General features: G+C 34.7%; 1 protein-coding gene across 2 annotated transcripts in view; it reads right to left on the reverse strand.

Moving 5' to 3' along the window:
- The window catches only part of LOC150101189 (leucine-rich repeat protein soc-2 homolog), a 408,424-nt gene extending 390,613 nt beyond the window's left edge, over positions 1-17,811 (reverse strand). For both annotated transcript variants that reach the window (XM_090402102.1, XM_090402101.1), the window contains exon 1: positions 16,562-17,811. In XM_090402102.1, the coding sequence (XP_090258228.1) occupies positions 16,562-16,843 (282 nt within the window). In that variant the 5' untranslated portion in view covers positions 16,844-17,811. The remainder of the gene's footprint in view (positions 1-16,561) is intronic.
- Positions 17,812-25,700: the final 7,889 nt, after the last annotated feature.

Here is a 25,700-nt window from a genome sequence, read left to right on the forward strand (position 1 = left end):
CTTCCAGTAATACAAAAGCCCAGTTAATGGATAAAATTAAAACAGTTTTTGCGACCCTTCCCAGGGAGACTGTAGCATCAGCTTGTTCGAGGTTCCGAAGCAGAATTGAAGCTGTGATCGATGCTAATGGTGGTTATTTTGAGTAAATCTTGTTGATAGTATTGTAATTAACTCTGCCTGTAATGTTTTTTTGTCAATTCATTAAATTTAATAGATACAAAGAAGATTTTCTTTTTCCTTACGAAACTGTCAAATTTATCCCGAACACCCTGTATATATATATATATAAGAAATGTTGTATTACGCTATGAGCATTAGTCATGTTGAACAACATGAATTTCATGTTTAATGTTCTGCCCTGGTTTAAAGGATACCGCCGTCTTCACACAGCAATATATAAATTTTTATATTTTCACTAAATATAAAAATCAATAAATATATCACTATATACGTCATTAAGGAAACAAAAATCTTGCAGGAAAAGCGCGTGTAATTTCCTCCTCTTCTTGGCTTCCCGTATTAGGCAATTGGTTAAAAAGTCTTCTGCCCATCTCCTCCTGGGTCTTCCTCTTGATCGGTGTCCCCTTTGGTTTATATTTCCAAGCAATATTTGGCCATCTGTCCTCATTCATTCTTTCTGTGCGGTTTTTCCAGTTCTTTCTATAGTTTGTGATGTCTTCTGTTATATTAATTATGGATAACTGTTTTCTTATTTCTTATCTTGTCTATTCTTTTATAGCCTGCGAGCGGTCTTAGGAACTTAATTTCTGCAGTTTTCACTTGTCTTGCATCCCAAGTGCATGTTTAACTGCCATATTACAGAACTGGTTTGGCTATTATTTTATATAGTTTTATTTGGGTTGTTCTAGACATCTGTTTACTGAAGTGTCTATTCAAAGTTCCAATGACACTGCTAGGAATTTTTGCTTTTTATATGCAATGTTGATTTCTCCTTATGTAACTTCCTAGATATTTAAATTTGTTCACTTCTTCTATTACTTTGTTGTGGATAACTAGTTTGCATCTTTTAATTTCTTTACCTTGAAATGCTATTGATTTCATTTTATTTTATTATACTAAATACTCTGGATATCAACAAAGCATCAAGGCTGCATGAAAGTCGCCTTAAGTTAAGAGAATATTACTAATGAAATGACTCACTAGTCTCGTAAGTTAAATGAAAGTTTGCAATTAGACTGAGTAAAGAAAGAAAAGCTACAATACCAGTGCATGATGTAATTCTTCATCTCCATTCGTATTTAAAAGGAGAGCTACACACAGTTTGCAAGTATTCATGCAAACTGTCTGTAGTTGAATGCTCAAACTATAAGCTTAAGATTTTGAAAACATTAGTTAAGAACCCACAAAGAACTGACAGATGCATAAGAGGAATATTTTTATTACGATCAACGTGGGCTTGTTAAACAGGCAGTAAGGCGATTTCACCCATTGGCTGCCATGAGACTAAACGCGATGGTAAAGCATCAGGTGGTTTCCCGATCAACTAATGTGTAATCCTGTTGTTACTCGGCCGGATCGTGTTCCTAGCAGAGCATACTATCAAGGCCGGGAGAATGTGTGATCTCTGTAATAGTTGCATAACCTGAAGTAATTATTCTCGCTTCATACCCTTACTTACATTCACCAAAATGAACTACAAAATAAAAGAATCATAGTATCACTATAGCTAAAAAAATTTCTTCCATTTCGCCAAATAATAAGGCATTTTAACTATTGACCTCGAATTGTGCATCTTAACTCCGAATTTCGCCACAAGGGCAGCACATGTGGCTTAATGTGATCCTCTGCCCCATACTAAAGAATGCCACTGTAGCATTGTTTTTGACCTCTAGTTTTCCTTGCTCAATTTGTCTTCATCTTTGCCTCCCTGCAATGCATTAAACTTATTTTCCTAAGTAACTAACCTCTCCAATCTAACTGCTTCCAATGTCTAATTCGATAGATTACACTGGAAGAGATGTTGAATTATTTGCCGTGAACGATTAACACATATCGCCAATTTACCATGTAATCCTCTTCACTTGAAACATTTTCTTAACGAGCTTTCCATCCAAATATATACACTGTAAATGTCTCCCCCCTCCAGTAACTCAGGCCTTCTGCAAGTTTTTATTCCCACAGAATATCCATACGTCAGCAGCACACAATTTCTTGTCCTTGGATACAACAGCAGCCCCAGTGGGATGACTTACAACACTTCACTATCTAAACATTTGCTCCATGTTAATAATTTAACTTTTTGTTAATGAGAAGCCTAAGTTATCATTCTTTAATGAAGAATGATACTTAGAATGCATAACAACAGATGGTAGAAGTTATATAATCCAGAAATTCCACTCTGGATATCAACCTTTTAAGCCCATTTCAGTCCTACAGGTTTAAGAACCAATATGCTACGGTATTCCAAGATAAAAAAAAAAAAAAAAAAAAAAAAAAAAAAAAAAAAAAAAAAAAAGCATGCAAGTGACCTGAGACAAGAACTCCACATCTGTTGCAAAAACCACCAAAAAAGTGAAATCCAGTTTTGAAATGTCCAAATTCAGAAAAGTTGCATGCTGTGCAAATAGTACCTGTGTCTTGAGGACCTTGGATGCCATCAAATGCAATTCTTGCTTCAACTTCCTACTCAACCAGATAGACCACTGCAACTATATCTAATGATAAAAGGTATCGTTCTTCTCTAAACCTTGTCATACTCATGCCAAAACAGTAAGACATGACTCTTGCATTATTTCATATGGTATCTCTGACATCTAACTATTCAAAAACTGTAGTCTCAGAACTAACATGTCCTTTATTATCTATGCACTCTTTTCACTCATCAACCCCAATATAGAAAGATGCCTGTATTCAATCCATTAAAAAAATAAAAAAAGGGACATAAGCCTGTAGTCAAGCTATTTCTCAGAAATAACAGACCAGTCAAGTTATCCACTAGTTGAACAGTAACCAGTTAATGACCATTAGTATAGATCTAGCCTAAATCACACACCTCATGACTGAAAATGTAAAGAAGCCTCTGCTGCTGCTCTTCACTTCCAGAGCATTTGTTTCGATCTGACAGAGGCCTGCTCAGCAAATTTCCAACCTTGTTCTTCCTCAGCAAATAGGTAGCTAGTTCTCTTTCTCCCTCTCAATTACACATGAGATAACCGACTTCCTCACTTCAGACTTCACCATCACTGCAGGAGTACACATACCTTCTTTCTCCTATACATAAGTGACGTAGTCTCACTAATCAATACCCTCAATCCATAGTTTCTGATAATATACTATTCCTCCTAGTCATCTGATAAACCTTCAATCTCTAAAAGCCTTAGCTTCAAGAATTTCTTTACAACCAGTGCTTGAAATAAATCTTCATGCCATTTCGATGTTGTGAGATTATTTTCAATGCTACCAAAACAGTATTTGTTTACATACAAAATAGGATATACACAAACCTCAAACAGGAGAAGCTTTTTTGAAATTCCTGGAATTTTTACTTTTAGCCTGACAAACATTTACATCAATAGCTTTCTGTCTTAAATTTGGCAAGACTTTTCCATGCAGACAGCTGGATGAGTGAAAACATTAACTCAGTACAAATCTCAAACGACTATCTATTCTTGTGTATAGGGGTGGTGCACTGAGGACCACCATAAAATTCTTGATACTGCATAAAGGTAAAAAAAAAATTTCATTAGAAGTCTAGCTAATCAACGGCCCTTCTCACTTACTCGGTTGAATGGTCTTACAAATAAATTTATTGTAGCCTCATCTTTACTGTGAGTATTTGTACAGGTTCTTCCAATGAATTGCCATCCATTATTCCTCTGCCCACAGTTGTCAATGTCCTTTTATTACCCAACCAAAACCTTCTCTTGCCCTTCATTTCACCCATCTCTATTCTCTGAAATAATCTTCCTTACAAAGAAGACTGAAGATTCCCAATCAACTACAACCTCCAAATTTAAGAAAAACATCAAAAGGTTTCTTCTCCCTAAATCCATTCCCAGCAATATATCATTACGTTCAGCAACTTCTGATGTGCAGGACTGCTCAAGTTGCTTGATGTTTACCAATAGCACTCTTCCATAAAGGCTCGGTAATGAAATCATTACTAATAAGTTATGTCAATGACCCTGTAAATGGAATGCAGGCAGCAAAAGTGCAATATATTGATGCTGACTAAGTAGGTTTCCCAAAATGGTTTTCCTTCAATAAAGTTCTATGATAAATACTTCAATTTTTTGAGACATATATATGAACACTTCTAAGTGCCCAACAAGATTTGAATAAACAGATCTCTGATGGTCACTGAAGAGTGTGCATACATATACATGATTTCTCACTGAGTATTTATCATAGAACTTCCATTGAGGAAAATCGTTTTGTGAGAGCTACTCTAGTCAGCATAAATCGATTATGCTGACTAGATGGGCAAATGTTAGATAATCCAGAAATCCTACTCTGTTCTTCATGGATATCAACATGGAACTTAGTGAACTCTCTATACATGTTCCTATGCATTCTATTCTCAGTGAGACTAGGAAAGGGGAAAGAAGAACTACAAAACTATCACATACAAAATCTCAACTATCCTCTCTCAACTGATAAAACCACACATCTTACACCTTGCAATGTGGAACTGAGACAAAATTCATTTTCCATTCTCTAGCTTGTCATTTGCATAAAGTGAAAATTTAAATTCATCTGAGACTACGATAAATACTGCAATTTTCATAGCCTCAAAAGCTTTAATCAGGCAGCAGCATTTATTTGTGAACTAACTGTTTTAGTCAGAAATTGAAACAGCAGAAACCAACACCAGCTATATACCATTTCTCTTCACATGGTTCAAGCTGATATAGGATAATACTAGCATAAGTTAAAAAGGTATCAGTGAATTAATAGCTAACAGAATGATAATTCAATTTTTTTTTTAAAAAAAGGTCAATTTGTAGAATTTTATTTCTGCTGAATTTAGCAAAATAAATTTTGACAATCCAATATTTCCATAGCATATATTACATTTCTCTCAGCTTGTTTGGTACTAATAAGCAGTCAAGTTATGCCAGTATTGATGGAAATGCTTTGTTGACAATACTCACAGTGTTAATGTGCTATAGGCTTATAACCATTTGTGGATAGGTTATCAGAAAAATGAACCAGAATGGAATGTGGATGCTTAATCTTTTTCTGAATATAGGCTGAACTGTCCCCCCCCCCCTCCTCAAAAAAAAAAACTTAATTTACAAAGCCTTGTGAATAGGAAAGAGGATATGATTAAAACATATCAGTAAAAGATTGCTAACAGGTTAATGTGGAAGAAATTTTCATAGAATGGGGAAGAGATAGAACAAGGGAGCTTTCCCTAGGAGCACTATAAGAAGGCCGTGAAAAGGGACATAAGGAGCAGGTTCTTTACATGAAGAGTGGAATGCATTGCCTGATATTGGGGTGAATGCAGATAAACTGAACGAGTTTAAAGCATCGTTTGATGGACTTGGTGTGCAACAGTGTGCACTGGCCACAATGAGTTTTTCGACTGCATGGAGATCTGGGGTTAATAACAATATTATTTAACATCACCTGACAACCTTCTTTAATGATGGGAGGAAAAAAAGATTGGCTTACAGGTCTAATCTGTTTGCCATATGCATAGTAGTGGTGCACTAAACAGAAAGAACTTAAAAGGCTTCATTTCACATTAGACTATTAACCTCCCTACTGGCCAAGGTGGATGAAATAGTGAGACCAAACTGCAATTCTTATCCATATTATTCAATAGGTGTTACAGAATCATATCCATATTTAGCTGGACGTCTATAGACATCATGGCTGGTTAAACAAAAGGAAAACACGTCCACATATAGCTTAGAAATAGAACAGCATCTCCTCACACTTAGGAAGTTAGTATGCAAGAGCTATTGAGAACACAAATTGTTAGCATGAGTCATTTTGGTATTGTAAACTTGGTCCATGAACCACTATATTAAACTTTTATTAGTGGTTTCATTAAGCTAATAAACATGGCATCATGAAGGTTAAAAATGCAAGTAGAACGTTTTACCATGAAGTCATAACTGAAAAATGAGACATTGAATTTATTGAAATCATAGCAAACTAAAGAAATATGCATTACAGACTGAGTTTGCTTACTTGTGTTACGTGCTAAACATCACTGATTTGGCTTTTGTCAGTAACATTGCTGTTGCAAAAGACTGTTCATTTGTTTCGGATTAGATAAGCACAAATTGTGATTAGACTAGTCTGTTCATCTGGAGAAGTTACTGTTTCAGAATAAATTCCCTATATTTCTGAGTACCTATTACTGCAAGGTGAATTATGTGTTTGTTGCAATGAACTACAACTTAATACATGTTTCCAGAAAAAACTAAACAGTTCTTTAAGGTTTTTAAGCTAACAAAAAAGTTGTTTAAGGCTTATCATGCATACAATCAGATAGCAATGATACTTCATTTTTGGCAAATGTTTATTTATATAATATTTAGACTGCTTTAGTGAAAATGTTTGTCATACAACTTTATAGGAGGCTGAGTTTAAAAAATAAATAAATAAATAAATGAATCTCAAATTGTTCATTACAACAAATGTCTTCACTGTCAAATCCACCTGTATTTTATCTTTCACTAGCCGTTTTTCTCACTACTTTATAAATAATTAATTTGCTGACCAACATAAAAAAGTAGCAATTTAAACTCATCTCCTATTTCAGAATAGTTGTTTATCATCTGTGAGAAGAAACATATTCAGAGTTAATCATTGACATGATAGCAATTTAAATTTGCTTAAAATAACGCAGTTGCAAATTTCCAAACATGAAGTCTTAATGAAGAAAGCCTCTGCTACTAATGGCTCACACAAAAAAGTTGAACAAGTTTGAGCGCAGTTAGTAGTTGGAATGAGATCAACGGTTCGATGCTGTTGGCACACTCTCCCTCGATGGGTCTTTGGACTTCCTGGAGGTGTCACATAATAATAATAATTTCTTTATCAGTGATATTAGGAAATCATCTAAAGGAAAATATTCAGTTGTTTGCAGATGATGCAAAATTAGGTAGAGCAATAGTCAATAAGGATGATATCTTACAGGTTAATTTAAATAGACTAGCAGGTAGAGGAAAAATTTGAAGTGAAAAGATTACCATCTGTGTACCATATTGATGGGACTGTACTCTAGGAACTTAATGAATTCAGGGATTTGGGGGTGTGGTGGATAAGGAGTTGAAATTCAGAGGGCATATTGCAAAAGTGGCTATAACAGCTCATAGGATTAGCTGGTTATTAAAGAACACCCTGACATGCAGAGATAAGGAGGTTATTATTCCACTTTATAAAGATTCATCTGGATTATAGCACACAAATCTGACTACCTGGGTTTGTTGGATATGTGGATGAGGTGGAGCAGATTCAGAGGAGAGTAACTAAGATGATGGCAGGATTGTGTGATGCTCCAAATGAGGAGAGATTTAAGATTTGTGGTTACAGAAGCTAGTGGATTGGCAGATAAAGGGAGAGATATGATAGAGACATAAGTTGCTTGGGGGGGGGGGGTTATAGGATTGATATGGATGAAATATTTCAATACATGAATTAATGTGAAGAAAACTAGGTCATCCGTGGAATCAAGTAAGAGTGTGGTTAGTAAGGACTAGATGTTTTTCTTGATGAGTGGTGAATGAATGGAAGAGATTGCCAGTCAGTTGTGGTGTTCACTGACAAAGCCTAGTACTTTGTCAGTGAATGATTTCAAGGCAAAATATGGCAGATGTACAAGTATCGATAATTCTTGTTGAATGTTTTTAAAGTGGATCTCCCATGACGATTCTTCGGGCTCCATTGAAGGCCCTGTATAATAATAATAATTAATAGAACATAAGAATAAGGAAGGATTAAGCGTTCATCTAAATCTGCAACATGTCTGATGGAGAAATTTGTGACAGAAGTTTACTTATAATTTGCAAAGATTACATCATGATTTACCCAGCTTGACAAAGCTTTTTCAAAAAAAAATCAATGATGCTGTTAATGCATATCATAGTAAACTAGAAACAAAGAATTCTATGCTGTCCCTCAATGCACATAAAGAAAAAGAATATGCTAATTGAAACATAAAATTTTATTTACATCATCTAACAGGTATAGAAGAACAAACTTTCTGAGATATGCATATCAGTGAAAGTGCTTAAACAATGAACAGAACATTCAATGTTACATTAGCAAAGCTTTAAAAAAATCTAGAAATTTATCATGATAAGGGATACATCCCAGCTAGATAAGACAGTTCTTTTGGTGCAAATGCTGCTTGCTGTTGTACTTCAGATAAAGCAATATCATTACATGCCAAAACTAATGCTTGCAAAATGAAAACATTTAAGTAGAAAATTTGTTTCAGATGTATAATTATATGATATAAAAATTGCAAAACTATTTTTGCTATTCTATTCTGGAGGGAGTGAGTATATATTTATCAATTTATACTGGAGAAATTTTTTTTTATTTATGCAGACTGAAATCTGTATTTCTGATGTGCATGCCTATGTGGCAGCTAAGACTGCTGCAGACATCCTAAAGGACAATTTCTCAATTAAGGTTTCTTAACTTTTTGTATAAAGAATTCAAGAAACTCTTGCAACATCATGTAACAATCTGAATTTTTATAGAATTTTTAGACTTGAAACAGTGCTAAACAGAACAATTCTGTTTTAACCCATGCACATTATCATATGACAATATGTATTTTTTTAACAAATTACTTGACTTTTTTCTTGACTTATTATTTTTGGTAACCTCCATGGAGTCAAACTCATCATGGGAGGCCCACTCAACCAGCATCATAATGAGCTTTGAAGCCTAAAAATCTACTCCTCACACCCTTCTTCACATCTTTATGCAATTATGAAAGACAAATTGCCACGAAGAATATTTAGACTAGTCACACAAGCATTTAATGAAAATATGCGACTGAAAAGTAAATTTGAATGAAAACTTGAATTGAAATTCAAACCTGTGCTCAAATTTAAACTAAAAACAGTACTCACTGTTGTATTCGCCCTAATTATGCATCAGTACTGTTGTGTTCTCCCTAATTATGCATCCACTATAATTTTTATTTCTTGCCAAGTTAGAATGTTATATTCTAAAAGAAGCTATATCTTTCTTAATAAAAGTATTAATGGTTCATTTAAATATATCAGTAACCCTTTTCCACGTTCTCAGTATACTTTATTATATAAATAAAAGCTAAACTTTTTCCTAGAAGCTATATAAGATACAGGATCTAAAAAATCTTTAGGATAATCTTAACTTTAATGAAAGATTTCCCATTTGATCACCCATTAATATCCATTCAGAAATTTATTTGATATTTATGTGCATAAGGAAAAAATGAAGATAATATTTTGGAATCAAAAGGAGGTGAAACTGAAATTTTGGATCTAATACTATTGTCTGATTATTGTCAGCTATATATATATATATATGTAGAAAGTTTTTTACCTTGGGTATATACTATGTTAAAGATACCAAGCAATTTTATAAGCTAGGTTTTAATCCTTTTTCCCAAGTAAGCAAACAGACAAGTCAAGTTTGAGCCTGCACGTGGTGAGGTCTGAGCCAACTAGTGGTAAAGGTGGAGTAAGATCCAATCACTTTCCTTAGTATTTTCCCCTAATGCAAAGCACATCCCCTTGCGGAGATGTATGATGCTCTGCATTAAAGGCAAGGGCCACTACCCAGACCGGTTTCGACCTTTTTTGAGGTCTAGTCAGTGGGAGCCAGACCTAAAAATGTCAAGGTTGAAGTAATGCAGAGCTTATAAATTTTACCTAAACAAGTTTTTTTTACCTTGAGTATACCTAAGGTAAAAAACTTTCTACATCTTACTCTTATCCTGAGATTTTTATTTAATACGGTCAAAGCACCTTGTTCAGGTAAAATTTATAAGATCTGCATTACTTCAACCTTGGCATTTTTTGGTCTGGCTCCCACTGACGAGACCTCAATAAAGGTCGAAACCAGTCTGGGTAGTGGCCCTTGCCTTTAATGCAGAGCATCATACATATCCGCAAGGAGATGTGCTTTACATTAGGGGAAAATACTAAGGGAAGTGATCAGAGCTTACTCTACCTTTACCGCGAGTTGCACCATGTGCAGACGTAAACTTGACTTACTTGGAAAAAAGGATTAAAACCTAGCTTATAAAATTGCTTAGTATCTTTAACATATATATACACACACACACTAGGGGGCTCTGTCCCCCCTGGCACCCAATCCCCCAAGTTCCAGGCTGGTAAGCCAGTTCTCCATTGTTTTGAAACATCCAACAAATTGTTGTCTCATGAAGGCAAACACATTGTTGGACGTGAAACATATCAAATTTCGGCTTAATGGCTTATCCAGGCTCAAAACAATGAAGAGACAAAAACGTTTCAAATTTTGGCTTATCAGCTTAATGGCTCAAAACAATGAAGACACAAAAAAAACGTTTCAAATTTCAGCTTATCTTTTTATATATATATATAGCTGACATTGATCTAATTGTTGTCAGCTTTTGGGCAAGTGCTTATTTGTTCATTAATGAAAGAAAAATTCAAAATATCACTTAGGCACACATTCAGGAATGCTCATCACCAAAACTCTAAGTGTTATAACAGAAAAGATTGCTTTTGTATTTGATAAATGACATGTAATGGCAAATGGTCACTTTTTATGCCCATCCCAAAATTAGTTTTTGCAGATCAGTAAGTTGACAATACTCTAAATACTTTCATTGGAAAGTCTTAATTTCAAATTATGTTTTTCATGTGAAGAACCTTTATGATGGTTTTAAGTGAAAACAAGTTAGCTGGTCTCAGATGGTAGTGGAATGGATTTTCTTTCCAGAAACCGGCATAACAGATGAAAGAACAGACTTAATAAACTAGCTTCTTAGCCTTAGATGCTTCAGCTGAAATACCAACTAACCATTCCAACATTTACTGGTTTACTACTAAAATTCATCTTTGATTAGTTGAATTATTCTAACTGCATGAACAAAAAAAGCTACTTTACATTTCTGCCTGTTGTTTACTCTAGAAAGGAATGTTTTCACCAATCAGAGTATGGCATAAAAATGACAAGGGAAAAAACCAATAAATTCATTAAGGATTCTCAGTGAGCAATGTGTGTTGACAGATGCCATTACATTTAGTCTACAAATGTCCCATTAGAAAATGCTATACTACAGCCTGCCATACCAGCATTAAGTATAGCAGGCTGTAGTTTATGATGCTGAGCAAAGTCTTGTTTTGCATTGCATTAAAAATCAGCCTTGTATATAAAAGGATAACAGCAAAATTTACACATTCATAAGACAACACCCTATTTAAGATGTAAACTAATCAACAAAAACAGATCAACTGTTAAATAAGATTAACATATAAACATTCATCATTCATAACTTAGAAAACTGTTAATCAGAAAAAACAGTGGGCATTCCTATTAGCTTGGATAAATTTGTGTATGTTTAAAAAAAAAAAAAATCAGAAGGATCCAAACGAAGCGGCTTTTCTCAGTGCATGATATAACCTAAAATGTTACAGAAAAATAACCTAATAGTTGAGCCACGTGGATGCATAAAGATATGAAATTATGATATTTATCAGGTATGGAAAATAATAAAAATAGAATTCCTGGCTCATGCATTGACATTTCCTTTGGATGCTGAACTGTCTCCCCACAGGACAACATTAGTAAAAATCGTTTCAATAGAATTTCTTCAATACTCCCATTATGTTATCATAATGACAACAAAAAAAAGTGTCTTTTAAAATCCTGGTTAGAACTAGTTCACAAATTTAAGCAAGACGATTTCAATGGTCATTGTTTCTTACTTTTTTGTTGGTCTGTCATGTTTTTTTATGTTTTTATTATTATCATACTTGATTTTACAGAGTTATAAGACTCATTTTGAGAGGGAAATGCCAGACAACTCATTTCTATTAGTGGGTTTGATTAGTTATTTCAAATGTCTTTTCCCCCACCCCTCTTCTCTCCAGTCTTGTGTAACCTGTTTTTCTATTTCTCTTACTTTGTTTCTTCTACAATGATTCACTTCTATTCCTCTTATTATCCATGCTTCACTTCCATATAACAATGTTTGTTTTAATAAGATATTACATTCTTAACTGAATTCATTAAGTGGCCTTTATTATTAGTGTTATTTAATATTCCAATTTACTTTAAAGAATTTATTTTGTTAGATATGCCTAATTCTTTACTGTAACTTATTTAGAACACAACTATTTTCTCCTCTTGAGAAATTGACAAACAAAATTTATATGCAAAGCCTTCCATATTAGTACTTGATCAGTTGCCAAGTAAAAAGATGTTTATTTAAAATCTTGTTTGTTCACCTTTCTTTAGTGCTTTGTTAGTTATACATTTATACTAATCAAAAATTATAAAATATAAATATCCATTTTATATTTAAGTTGTAAATAAAGTTCATAATGTATAAAAAGGAAAATCTGTTCTGTTCTCCACCTAAAATCATTATCCCGATGGAATCTAAATCCTTTTCATATGTAGTGAGCACTGACAACTACAATAAGTTATTCGAAGAATTTCTTATGAATGAAACAAAATTTGAGAACTCTATATAGTTTACTGTATCCATGAATACTGCACATGTATGCATTTAAAAAAAAAAAAAAAATCAAATTATTACTCTTTCCCATTAGCAGAATATTGGATACCATGATCCATTTCTGTGCTGTATCTTAAGTATTACTACAAATATTGTACCTAATTTATGCTTCAAAAATTACTATAAATGATTAGAGTATATTATGAGGAAATTCAATTATTAATTGAATTTACTCATTGCAATAACACAAAAAAAGAGTACCTCCCAAAAAATATTTTCCCAAATGAGAAATGAACGGCTTGTATTTGTTTTTCTTAACTACAAATATGTTCTTATCCAAGAAAAACAAACCAACAGTATCGTCTACTAACATGGTTATGGAGAGCATCGCAAAACATATGCAACACTGCCCACCCCAAAATCGTCAAAAGGTTTAAAGTATCCCATAATGATTTTATAACTAGTTAAACATGAGTGCATTAAATAAGCATTATCTTGTGGTAATGTTTCATTATTTCAGTTCAAGAATGAAAAGTCAGGATTACATACTGATAAGGGCTGTAACCGATTTGAACTACATTCAACAAAACAAATTTTTAAATAAAAACGGTTGATCATTAATTTTAGTCCACACAATTCAAAGTTCAAGAGCATTAAAAAAATATATATATTATGGATAAAATTATGTTTAGGTTTCAATAAAATTATCGAAAGAATGATTTGATACAAATGCACTGCTAGATGTGACCAGCAAATGAGCCAGAAATTAAGATGCTGTGCAAACCAAAGATTTTAGACATTTGAATATATAAGTACCACTGCAGAAAGTGAATTAAAAATTATTCTAGAGTTTGCATACTCCATTATCACCATAAGTTTGAATAAAGAGAAGGATATCCCAATTATCTATTCTCCAAAAGATCTTTTATATATATCTTATATTTCCTTGACATTCTTAAACACTATTGTTTAAGAAAGTAATGAAAATTCGTGCATGTTTCTTAAAAAATAAAACTAAAATAATAAAAGATGACTTCCAAGATTTACATATTTTGTACAATGATGTGAGTAATCTTGGAAGTTTTTATGGCAATATTTAGTAGGGTAGATACATTCATTGTGCACAGAGTTCAGGTCAAAGTTTACTAAGTTTTTTCTGAAGGAAATCAGAAATTCAGTTAGAATAACAGATTAACAAGCTAATGGCTTCCAGGAAAAGAAATGCAATGAAAGAGTTTGGGTCTTGGTTCACTACTGTTTAACTTACTGCAAGTGGTTCAAAATGGATTTTCAGTTTGATAATACAATGGTGGCAAGAATGTGATGCAGTATTTCCCAACTTTTGACACTGAAGTGCTGAGGGGTTGTGGGTTACAAAGTGGAACCATGCATCAGGAGGTGGACAAGATGCAAGATTTAAAGATCAGATGATACACTGCAAGTGGAAATGACATAAATAACACTCAAATTACTTTGGTTGGGCATGTCCATTAATGCAATTAAAAAAACCTTTCTGATAGTGTACATTAAAATTACAGTAAATGCTCCATGGCTTTTTAAGACAGTTAATCAATCTAACAAAATTAAATGAGCAGTTTAAAAATGACATGATCTTGTAGAGTGTTATGAAATTTCATAACACTCTACAAGGTCTATTCAACTTTAAAATGATAGATACTGTGAGAATGTTGAACAGTTGTGTGAACATGATGTTTAGGGCCTCCCTCGATGAGTCTAAGGACTCCCTGGAGTAGCCCGTTGTAATAATAATAATAATAATGTAATTAATATCAATCATGCTTATTAAATTCATTACCACTGTTCTATTGTTTATACTATACTTTATTTATTCTGCAATCAAAAACTTATTTTGTTGAATATCCAAGCGGTAATAATAAAGGACTATTATTATTATTATGGGCAACTCCAAGGAGTCCTTAGCCTCATCGAGGGAGGCCCTAAACAACTACTCAACATCCACACAGTATCTATCATACTTTCCCTTAAACTCATTCACAGTCATGGCACCCACAACAGACTCTGGCAACTTATTCCACTCATTCACCACTCTCCAAGTAAAAAACCTAATTCTAACAACCTTGCCCAGTTTCCATGGATGGCCCCTAGTCCTCACACCACCAGTCCTGTTCTCAAAAATATCCTCTGAATTAATCTTATAGAAACCCTTCAGTAATTTGAATGTCTCAAACATATCGTCCCTTTTCCACCTATCAACCAATTTCTGCAACCCAGAAATCTTCAACCTGTTCTCATAAGGTTCATTACATAGACCTGCTATCATCTTGGTCACTCGCCTCTGGATCCTCTCCACCTCCTCCCCATCAAGAAAAAACCCTGGCACCCAGATCTGGGCACAGTAGTCAAGATGGGATCTTATCAAGGCTCAATACAGAGGAACAATAACTTGCTTGTCAAAGTATTCTTCAGTAACCAAGTGATTTGATGAGCTGATTTAGCCACTTTTGCAATGTACCCCCTAAACTTCAACTCCCAAATCTCTGGCCTCGTCAATCTCCTGGAGTACAGTTCCACCAATGTGGTATACTGCTGCTAATCTTTTCACCCCAAAATGCATAACCTTACACTTTGCCACATTAAATTGACATCCATTCTCCTTAGCCTAGTCCTCCAATCTATCCAAATCATCCTGCAAAATTTTGACATCATGTGCATTCACTATTGCTCTACCCAACTTTGCATCATAAGCAAACAAATGAACAGTTCCCCTCAGATCCTTTGTGATCGAGAATGCCAAGAAATTTAAAATTTGCCGTTTTATTACTAACATAAATCTAATTTTTGTTGTAATGCTAGCCATGTATAACGAAAAGGACTATTTCTACATTTATGTACTTTTCATTTCTCAATCAAAATATACTCAATTATTTCTAATTCAATATACGATCTGTTTATATAAAACATTTCAAATACCAAACCCTTAGATCAATCATTCTTAAAACACTACTGCTGGTGATCATTAATCAATACATTTTTTTAAAAAATTATATTTAAAAGTAACAATCATGTGGTCATTTGTTAAATATAAGAACTTGCACGTCTAGTTATATGTATTATCACTTTCTCTGTATCAAATCAGAAATGAAAGATACAAGGCAAAGTATATTTATTAAAACAAAAGTTAATTATAAGGATAATAAAAAAAATTAACAGCAATAAATATATGAAAACATCCTTTACAGCTTATGAGTTAATAAGATCTAATTTTAGTAGGCTTACTGGAAAATAAGAAAATTGAATTTTTTTTTTTTTTTTACATAAATGTATAATATAGCACGAATTCTTTAAAACAGAACAAATTTGTGCCCCCCTTTTAATGTGGTTTCAGTCAAAAATCCTTTATTTTATAACTGCTTGAAATAATAATAACCCAAAGTATGACTTTAAAAAAATAAATAAACCTTTCGAATAAAGATGAATAATTTTTCTCGCCTTAAAATTTTCTGAAATTATCTGGCTCAGAAAAGGAACAAGAGGAATAAATATACTAAACATTCCACAGCAAATTATAACCCATCAAAATAAATTTTATGCGAAAAGTGTCGGCACGCTTTTACTATCGCACGCGGTGAGAATAACCATGCCTAGACAAAGTTGCTGGTTGACTTTAAGCTGTTCAAAGAAACCTGAAAAAACTGTTAACCTGTACTAAATGGAGTTTCATTGACACCTCTGGTGAAGAACGCATTTTTTTCCCTTTATTGTGCGCGTTATTTTATAGAAATGTATGTATGTATGGTTAAGCCTAATATCTCTTCGAAATACACGACGTAATGCAGACAGCACGTGGTTACAAACTCAACATACACAATACAAATACAAGCATCCCAACCTACATCTCACTTATAAATTTCAGATATATCTTACCTTTGATCCATCTTTGACTTCTTTACTACCTGATGGCTGATCCAGATCTGAAACTTCAGATGTCTCATACGTACTAGTGAGACAAATGGGAATGTTCATGGGTCCTGAGCCCGTGGCTTCAGTGTCCGGTGAGCTAGGACTAATATTAGGACTGAAACCAGAAGGTCCCGGCCGAGAGCTGCTTGATGACGATCCACTACCTTCACCTTTATAGTCCGCAAGTCTTTCTGCAGCGCTAGAACTACTAACATTTTCGGACCGGGCCTTAAAAGACTTCCGCATGCTGCCGGTTTTTCCCGCGGTGGAAACGGTGCCTGCCGAAGTGCTACAAATCCATTCAATTGCAATGGACTGACGGCGAGATTAGCGTGAAGTAAGAAAAACTTTGAAGTGCGCGATCTGCAAAGATTTCGGCGAAAAATCCCACTTGTCCTATACGTTGTACACAATCATTCAAAATTAAGCTGAGTAGATTATTATGGATGTTGTACAATACAGTCAGAAAGATCGGCATAAGACGAACTGCAAAAATAAAAACGAAGGCGCTTCTTTTTGAGAACGAGAGTGCGAAAAGTTTGACAGTTTGTAGTTACTAAGCAGAAGTAATCAATATTCGCACTTCTCAAATCATTTAGAACTGATTTAATAATATCTAGAGTCATAGTGAAGCACGGCTCCTTTTTCGCATACTAAAGTGGTCGGGGAAATAATTAGTCACTAACAGTGACAAATTTAAATACCCTTACTTCATATTCCCTCAACACAACTTTGAAAAACATTGCACATCACTTAAAAAGTTCTCGCAGCAGTCCTGCAAACAAAGTACACTGATAATAGTGCGATGTTCTGTTATCTAATCATTTCTATCGACAGCTACACGTTATACCGACGCGCAATATTCCAACTATAACCAAAGAGCACGTCTGAGATTATGGCTCAGTCACCTGTACTTTGAGTAATCGTGGGCGGAATTCCCACTCAAAACAACTTACGTAGAACTATACCTGTGTCGAGGCTATAAGGACGAAAGTAGCTCTCACGTAATGAATTCGCTTTATCAGAGCAGTGTTGACCATGCAGCAAACAGGTGCACATAAGTTTCCAGTACATGCTCTTCCAATTCTAGCTGATATAATATAATCCTTAAACTTTATCCAGACATTCTTACATATATTTCTTGGAGCTTTTACTAAATACCTTCAAAATTTCGTTGCAGAAACACCCTCTTGTATCAACAGAACCTACGGAGATTCCTGATGTTATGTCATTCTGCGTAGAGTGAATGCGCAGTAAGCTCAGCCCTGGGATATGACGTTTCAGCCCAGGGCAGCACCCAGGAACATAGTTAGGTTGATGCAACTGACGACGCAGTTACATGTGGAGTGGAGGTCAACTCGTGGTTGTTGATCACATGCTCCTCACTTGGGATAAAGGAAACTTCATAACATGTTCTGCGAGGACTGACCACCCCCTGAAACTATAGCGATAACATGTCCCTTGCACCGCGGCAAACTGATCTAAACAGTCTTAGATCCAATTTTGTATTATGAGATCTAACGAACTACAAGAAATGACGGTAAGGGCTGTAAGGGAAAACGAAAAATAATATTTATTACATTTTTTTGACTAACGTGTTCTGTGCGACTCATATCTGATTTTGTGTGAGTACGTGGAATTAACCGAAGGGGGAAAAAATATCCAATGATATCATGAGATTTATGCTGTCCACTATGTAAGTGTTGCTTGTATTATATTCAATATGCCGATGTTCTTTCGGAATAATAGCAGTGAAGCCAGTTGGACAGCTTTGCTTTAAATAAGAGAATGCAACAAATGGATGGCGGAAAAATGCATAACCTTGCTTAAATAAAGAAGCCTTGAAACTTCTTTATGAGAGATCATGTGCATAATTTGCACATAACAAGGACACCATTAGTCACGGTTACCTAAATACACGTGAATGCACTCGATTTTTCCACCATCGGCATAACCTAGATTCCCGGGGAAAGACTATCACTGTTTTGTCCAGGCACTTTCGATCGGTTGTAGCAGGTTGCAGCGCATGCAGTCAGGTTCGAGCATTACACCAGAACAGATAGCTTCAATTCTTGCGACTAGGGCAGCCCCAGAATGTGCACGAGCTATTGCCCGGGATTTGCTCCTTCTACGCACACAGTTTGGAAAGTACGATAAAAGCTGTTGAGTGAAGTATTGGACTATTTGCAAACAGAAACGGTATACTAAGATGTGCATTCCTTATAACTATGCAATATTACAAATGATATTTTCTAATATAGCATTGGGTGCATACGTGCATTTTATTTTAAGTGGAGTTGAATTTTGGCAATGTTGATATTATATGCAAAAATGCCTAATTACTTAAGGATTTAAATTGGCATTAAATATACGTTAAATCTTGTTTTTGTTTTGATGCAATAATTAAATTGCTATGTTTACAGTACATCTATTCAAGTTTTTTCAACATAGCATTTAAACCGATTATTATTATCGGAGCAGAATTATGAGAAAGCAAAAGCTTTCGTAAAGCTCATTACTTCTTTTTTTTTTTTTTTATTAGCACTGTAGCTTTTTTTGCGATACGCCACTTATGATAAACTAGACTGCATTACCTTTAACCACTGCATGAATGCATTTGAAATATCGCAATGGTCCGAGAATCTCAAAACGAGTATGCGTTTTGCAATACTAGTGCTGCAAGACATCCTGCTCTTATTTGGGCTGGTGGACCATCCGGATGTTTTACTGTTTAGATTATATGAGATAGAATGACTCGAATATTTCGCACCAAGACCCGTCACAACTTAGTTTCTCGCCTAATACTGATCATATATATCTAGTTTCACCCAACTCAAAAGGCGTCACTGTTAGTATCAGGAGTATTGAGATGGCAACTTCTCCCAAACAAAATCATGGATGAAATAATGGAAATTAGAAGAGTAATTATATTTGATGTTTCTGAATATCTCGTGCTAAAGTCAAAGTTTCGAAAGACAAAAGGTTGGCTGCAAATATTTTTAACTTCCCATATTTTCTTTAGAGGATAGATAAAACAAGCAAGATCACAATAGTAAAAAAGGGCAGCTGTTTATTAAGAAATGAGAGAAGGCGCAAGATCATCATCACATTACCAAATTAATCAATCATACGTTTAAAATTATGAACCTATTTCTAGAGCAAGACTAAATGAAAAACGCCTCACTTGAATTCTTTCCCTTAATAAATAACAATAATAAAATAAAACTCAACATTTGGTATTGAATAATACTACCTTCTGTCAAAATCTTGTATAATCTAAAACCTTCTTGCTTCATTATAATACTCTACAAGTTAGTTGAATTAATCTTAACTCCTTGTTTGTTTTCCAGCTTAACGCACAATTAATAAGAGAAAATGATCCATGTCGGATCCAGTAATACCGGGGGAGGGGGGGAGCAACTCAGATGCAAACGCAATGCGAGGAAGGCCAGACATCGTAGTCGTCATGCATATTTATATTATGAAAACCTCGATAAAACAATAAATGACTGGTTTAGATATTAATATCGAGGAACCGTGTTTGTTCTGCGCACAATGAACGGTTCACATCCTAAGCCAACGATGCAAAGTTATGGTGCGAGAGACACTAAAGCAACTACTGCCTCAAATCTAAGATTAAGACTGATGCCTCTGAAGTTAACACACTTCCTTTCTTCTCAACAACTGTGCTCTTCATCCGGTTTGCCTATTATGCGAAATGACAAATGTCAAAAAAAAAAAAAAAAAAAAAAAAAAAAACCTAATATCTCCGATGAGATTGGCTTACTCACCTTAAGTTAAAAAGTAATTATAAAGATTCCTTGACAGGATTCGAATTAAATACGTAAAGATGAATTCGGTATCCAGAATTGAACTTATGCTACATTATTGAAATACTATAATTAATTGTGAAGTACAATAAAGCATTCAATAAATTCTTTTCCTTTTGTACTGATCTGTTTTTAATGGAATTATATTGAGGATCATCGTCTTGTCGATATAAATGCAAAACATTACAAGATGTGGTCTACTTTCTGTACACTGCATCAATGCAATTTTATTATTATTACGTGACATCTCCAGGGAGTCCAAAGACTCATCGAGGGATGGCACCTGCTCTACAGCTCTGTCTCCACCAACTACAAATGTTTTTTTGTATATATTATTATTATACCGACCAATTTTACTAATAATTATTCACTAATTTATATATTACATTAATGGTTCGCGAAATTATGGCCTGACAACGTAACCACCTTATTATAATATGTTGTTACTGCCAAATGTGACAATATTTCGTCGATTGAACTAATTAATTTGTCATCAAATTGATTTCAACACTAGTCGAGTTGTGAACGAACGAACCTGTATCCTTCATGCGCTCAATAGATATTGAGCGATGTTCATTTGTGTAATGCCAGAAGATGACCTTCGATGTTTTAAAATTTTGATCAAATGAATTTCTTTGAAAAAAAAAAAACTATCTGCTTTTATTGTTCTAACGACATAATTGGCATTACTTCTTATTGCTAACTCTAAACTGTCTTTTTAATAAATTTTGAAATTAAGTTATTTATTGTGAAATGTCACTTGTAATAACAGATTTGTGTGAAACGTGCGAGTGGAAAAATATTAAACTTGGCGCCTCCATAGGGCAAGTTTGAAAATCAATGGAACAAAATGCCCTTCGAATGGGCAAGACCTGAGTCCGATCCTTGTCATGACGAATGAGAAACCTTTATTTTTTCATTTTGTAGGTGAGTTAGCCCATCTCATACAGAGGTAGCATGGTTTTCCCCTTGGCAGCTTGACTTTTCATACATCAGCCAGAGAACACACGCAGTTTACAGAAAAATATAATTCTTAGGGGAGGGGGAAGATGACGTAGTGTGCAGATGGAGGATTATGTGGTGTATCAGTGGACATAGGAAACTGTAGAGTTTAAACTCCAGCGAATGACTTCCTATGGAGGTGTCAGGTAATATTAATTCCTTCACTCGCAGTAAACAAAATTAAAAACGTACACAGTGGTGATAGAAATTATTCCGTTTCATACAGAAATGTGTATGTATGTATATACACACACACACATATATACACGAACAATGCGTGTTGGGTTACTTGAATGCTATATATCATTCAAGTAACCACAGACTGCCCTATATTTCCAAACGTGTGTGTAAAAATATTGCAATTGATTCTATTTATGGATGGAAAGACGTTCGAGTACAAAGACATATTTTGCACTTCGAGGCAATCTCTCAAAGGGAAACTATAGACCAATCTTCAAGTAACCCAACACGCATGCTCATTATACTGATGTAATGGTTTATATCAGTTAAAAATCTTAGTAAAAATGTCGTGAGCTAGCTTGCTGTTGTTCTGCGAAATCATTTAAAATGATAGGAAAATCTGACTCAGGTAGGATATTACTGCGCACTTTGCATGACAATGAGAGGTCATATATTCCACGTAAAGATGTCCGATCTTATGGTAGAAGTATGGATGACAAGCAGTGGCGCACCCAGGGGGAGTGCGCCACTGCTTGTCATCCATACTTTCCCAAAGAAAAAGAGAGAAAAAACCGCTAGAAAATTTTCTAAAAATATTATTATTATTATGTGACACCTCCATGGAGTCCAAAGACTCATCGATGGAGAGTGTGCCAACAGCATCGAACGATTGAATCCCTTCCAACTACTAACCGCACTCAAACTTGCTTAACTTTTTGCGTGAGCCATTAGTAGCAGAGGCTCTACCAATTTACTAATTAAATTTTTTTTTATTTTTATTTATTTTGTATAATGTCTTCTATTTCTATGCTACATATGGATTAGCGGTCACATAAGATGGGATACTCTATAGCTCTCGAATCATGGCTGCTGTGAACACAATTCGAACGAAGTAGTGCTCGGCCCGACCGAGCGCTACTTCGTTTGCCCGAGCCGGGCCAGAGGAGAACACGGGTTTCATGTATTGGCGATCACTGCAAATGTTCAGTCATAGCTCGTATGCAATGCGTAGTGTGTATTTTCAAATCGTCTAAAACTCGCCCTCCCCAAGATTAAATCCTGAGTGCGCCACTGATGGCAAGTATTGTACTTTCTCATCCCCGTACACTCCTAACGAATATTCAGTTTGGTCTATTCTGTAAGTTGAAAGAACCACCCATAGGAAACGCTTCACTTCCATTAGCTATTTTATGGCTGAAGCGACTCGCCTTATCAAATACAAATAAATAAATGCCGACAGAAATATAAGACTTACTCAAATGTTGGCAGTGATGGCGATTATACTGAAGGCCGATTTTATTTAACTACAGGAATACAGTTGTGCAAAACATTTGAAATGATTCTTGTATACACAAAGAGAGTAAGAATCATATGCTATGTACGTCAGTTATTTAAATACAGTACTTATACTCCCCCCCCCCCTTAAAAGAAGGAGGAAAGTAAGATAAAAATTCGTTCGTTTAATGGGTCGTGATAGAATTAATCGAATCAACGTGACCTTCCTTCCTGATGTATGCGAAACTCTTTTTTTTTTTTTTTTTTTTGAAATCGGCAGGGAATCCGCTAGTTTCCTAGCAGTCTTTTCCTGTAGAAGAGTTATAGCCGATTTTACTGAATCAAATGATTTCAAAACCAAGTTATTATTTTCCGGAAGAAAATCCTACGTTCTAGTCCAAGATAGGATGGATTAAAAACGAAATATTCCTAAGTTCCGGGATTAGAAAAACCAGTAGGGGGTCCTTCGTGAAAGTTACCACGAATAATAATAATTCATGGTCATTTCCAGATAAATTTCTACTTGAAACACGCTAATATGTGCACTACCAAAGTTACCAACAATTTTTTTTTCGACTTAAAAAAAAATTATGAAGATTGTGGCTCCGTTTCTTTCTCTCTTACTGTTTTCAATTTTCATTTAGATATTTCGAATCTGTATTTTAATAATTGTTATTTGAATAATACTTGAAGTTATTTTTTTTAGTGTATTTTTATACCTTAAAACATTAAAAATGCGTTCGTGATTTTAAAAATTCTCGTATCTAGTTGCATTGCTACACTTTGCTATATTTTAAAATAATAACAAAAAGCAATAACTGAATTTTTGGTAATATTACTGGGTTGTTTTTTTTTTTTTAATTTTTCCAATATTTAACTTATCTTAAAATATTAAAAATTTTAAGATAAGTTAAAAGTGCTGGTTTTCTATCTGAAATATATATATATATATATATATATGAAAATTCTATCAATGTAAATATACATAATACTAGAGTTCTTTCTTGCTCGACGACACCTGAAGTGTGATATCATTTCTTTTATATACAGTATTGTTTCGAAAATACTTCCTGGAGTCATCGAATCAGATAACAATATGTTTACACATTACATACACAAATCCTTCGATTTATCATGGAAAGTCTCCCCTGCCTTCACCATATCATCATACTGAACATTAAATTCATTCACAACATATTGGGGCATGCATTACACTCATCTGCCACTCTCCACGTAATAGTAATATAATAATAATAAAAAAAAAACCTTCACCCTATTCACCACGCCTTTGTGCAAATTCCAACGATGAACCCCTAGTTCTTGGCCCCTCTTCTTTTTGTTTCACCATGTGAAAAATCTGTCGTATCAATCCAGTAAAAGCCTCTCAGCAGGTTAAATCTCAGTAATATCGCTTCGCTTTTATCTACCAAACTGTAGATTTACACCCCCCCCCAAAAAAAAAAATTGAAAAAATAATAAATAAAACATTACAGCGTATGCATTTATTATTATTATTATTAGACACCTCCAGGGAGTCCAAAGCAATTTAGCTCAATAGCCACTCTTGTTACTTTATTATAAAAGTTAACCAGATCACTGAAACAGGTGCGTCCCTTAACACATTCGTGCTGACCTTCCCAGACAATATTATCTTAATTTGCGTAAGTCTGTCTACGAGCTCTCTCCAATATTTTAACTACAGAAGAAATAATTGTCTATGATATTAAGTTTGTTGAGCGAGTGCTTTCATTCCACTGTAATTTAGTACTTCCATTTATGCGCCCAAATCGCAAAGTGATTTGTAAAAAGCTTTAAAGGTTATGATTTGTAATGACTTAAAAAGTCAAGCTCGCAGTTAGTCAATCAATAGGTTACAAACCTAGTAGAATAGCAACGTTGCTGTTTTTGAACAGGAAATTACCTAAATAATTTATAGGCCCCGTTACGAGCTTTTTTTTTATTTTTTTTTTTAAAGAACACGCTGTAAATTTGAGATTAGTCAACAGCAAAAACAAGCTTTTGTTACATTTCTTATTAAGAATGTAACACACGGATATCTTGATTTAAATGAAAAGTGAATGTATACCGCATTAGCTGTAATCTCTCTTTGTGTGTGTGTGTGTATACACACACACACACACACACATACACTTCTGATAAAGTGGTCAGTGGCCACTTTATCAGAAGCATAATTTAATAACGAGTGAGACCCCCTTTTACCTTACGGCCTGTATCTCTGAGGCATTAATTCAACTAAGTGTCTAAAACGTTCCTCTGGGATGTTTGTTGTCACACTTTCATCGCCCGTTTATTGCAGATCGAATGATAGCACGATGCTATTGCTAACTGCTTATTCCATCTCATTGCAGAGATGCTATTGGGTTAAGGTCTGGTGACTAAACTCGCCACTGAAGTAAAGGAAGCTCTGTCAAGTACCTTGAACCACTTCAACATACTATGGGCTTTGTGGCATGATGCATTGTCATGCCGGAAATACCCATTTAACATTGGTAAACTGTCGGCATGAATGAGGGAACATGATCAACGACGATGTTAAGATACACACTCAGGTGATGTTCAACTGGTATCAGGGGACAAAACATGTGACATTCTCCCTACCATTACACTCCCGTCACCAGAATGAGCTGTCTCCACTTGGCAGGAAGGGACTATGGCCTCATGTCGTTGCCGCCATATTCTGGTTCTGCCATTAGCATAATACAGTACAAACCGGTACTCGTCAGACCAGGCGACATAGTTTATCCCCCCCCCCCTCATCAGCTGTCTAGTGTTGGTGATCACGTGTCCACTGAAGC

This window comes from Typopeltis vanoorti, chromosome 12, assembly GCF_054136105.1.
Source record: "Typopeltis vanoorti isolate ZY-2024b chromosome 12, IOZ_Tvanoo_1.0, whole genome shotgun sequence".
NCBI classification, from domain to species: Eukaryota; Metazoa; Arthropoda; class Arachnida; order Uropygi; family Thelyphonidae; genus Typopeltis; species Typopeltis vanoorti.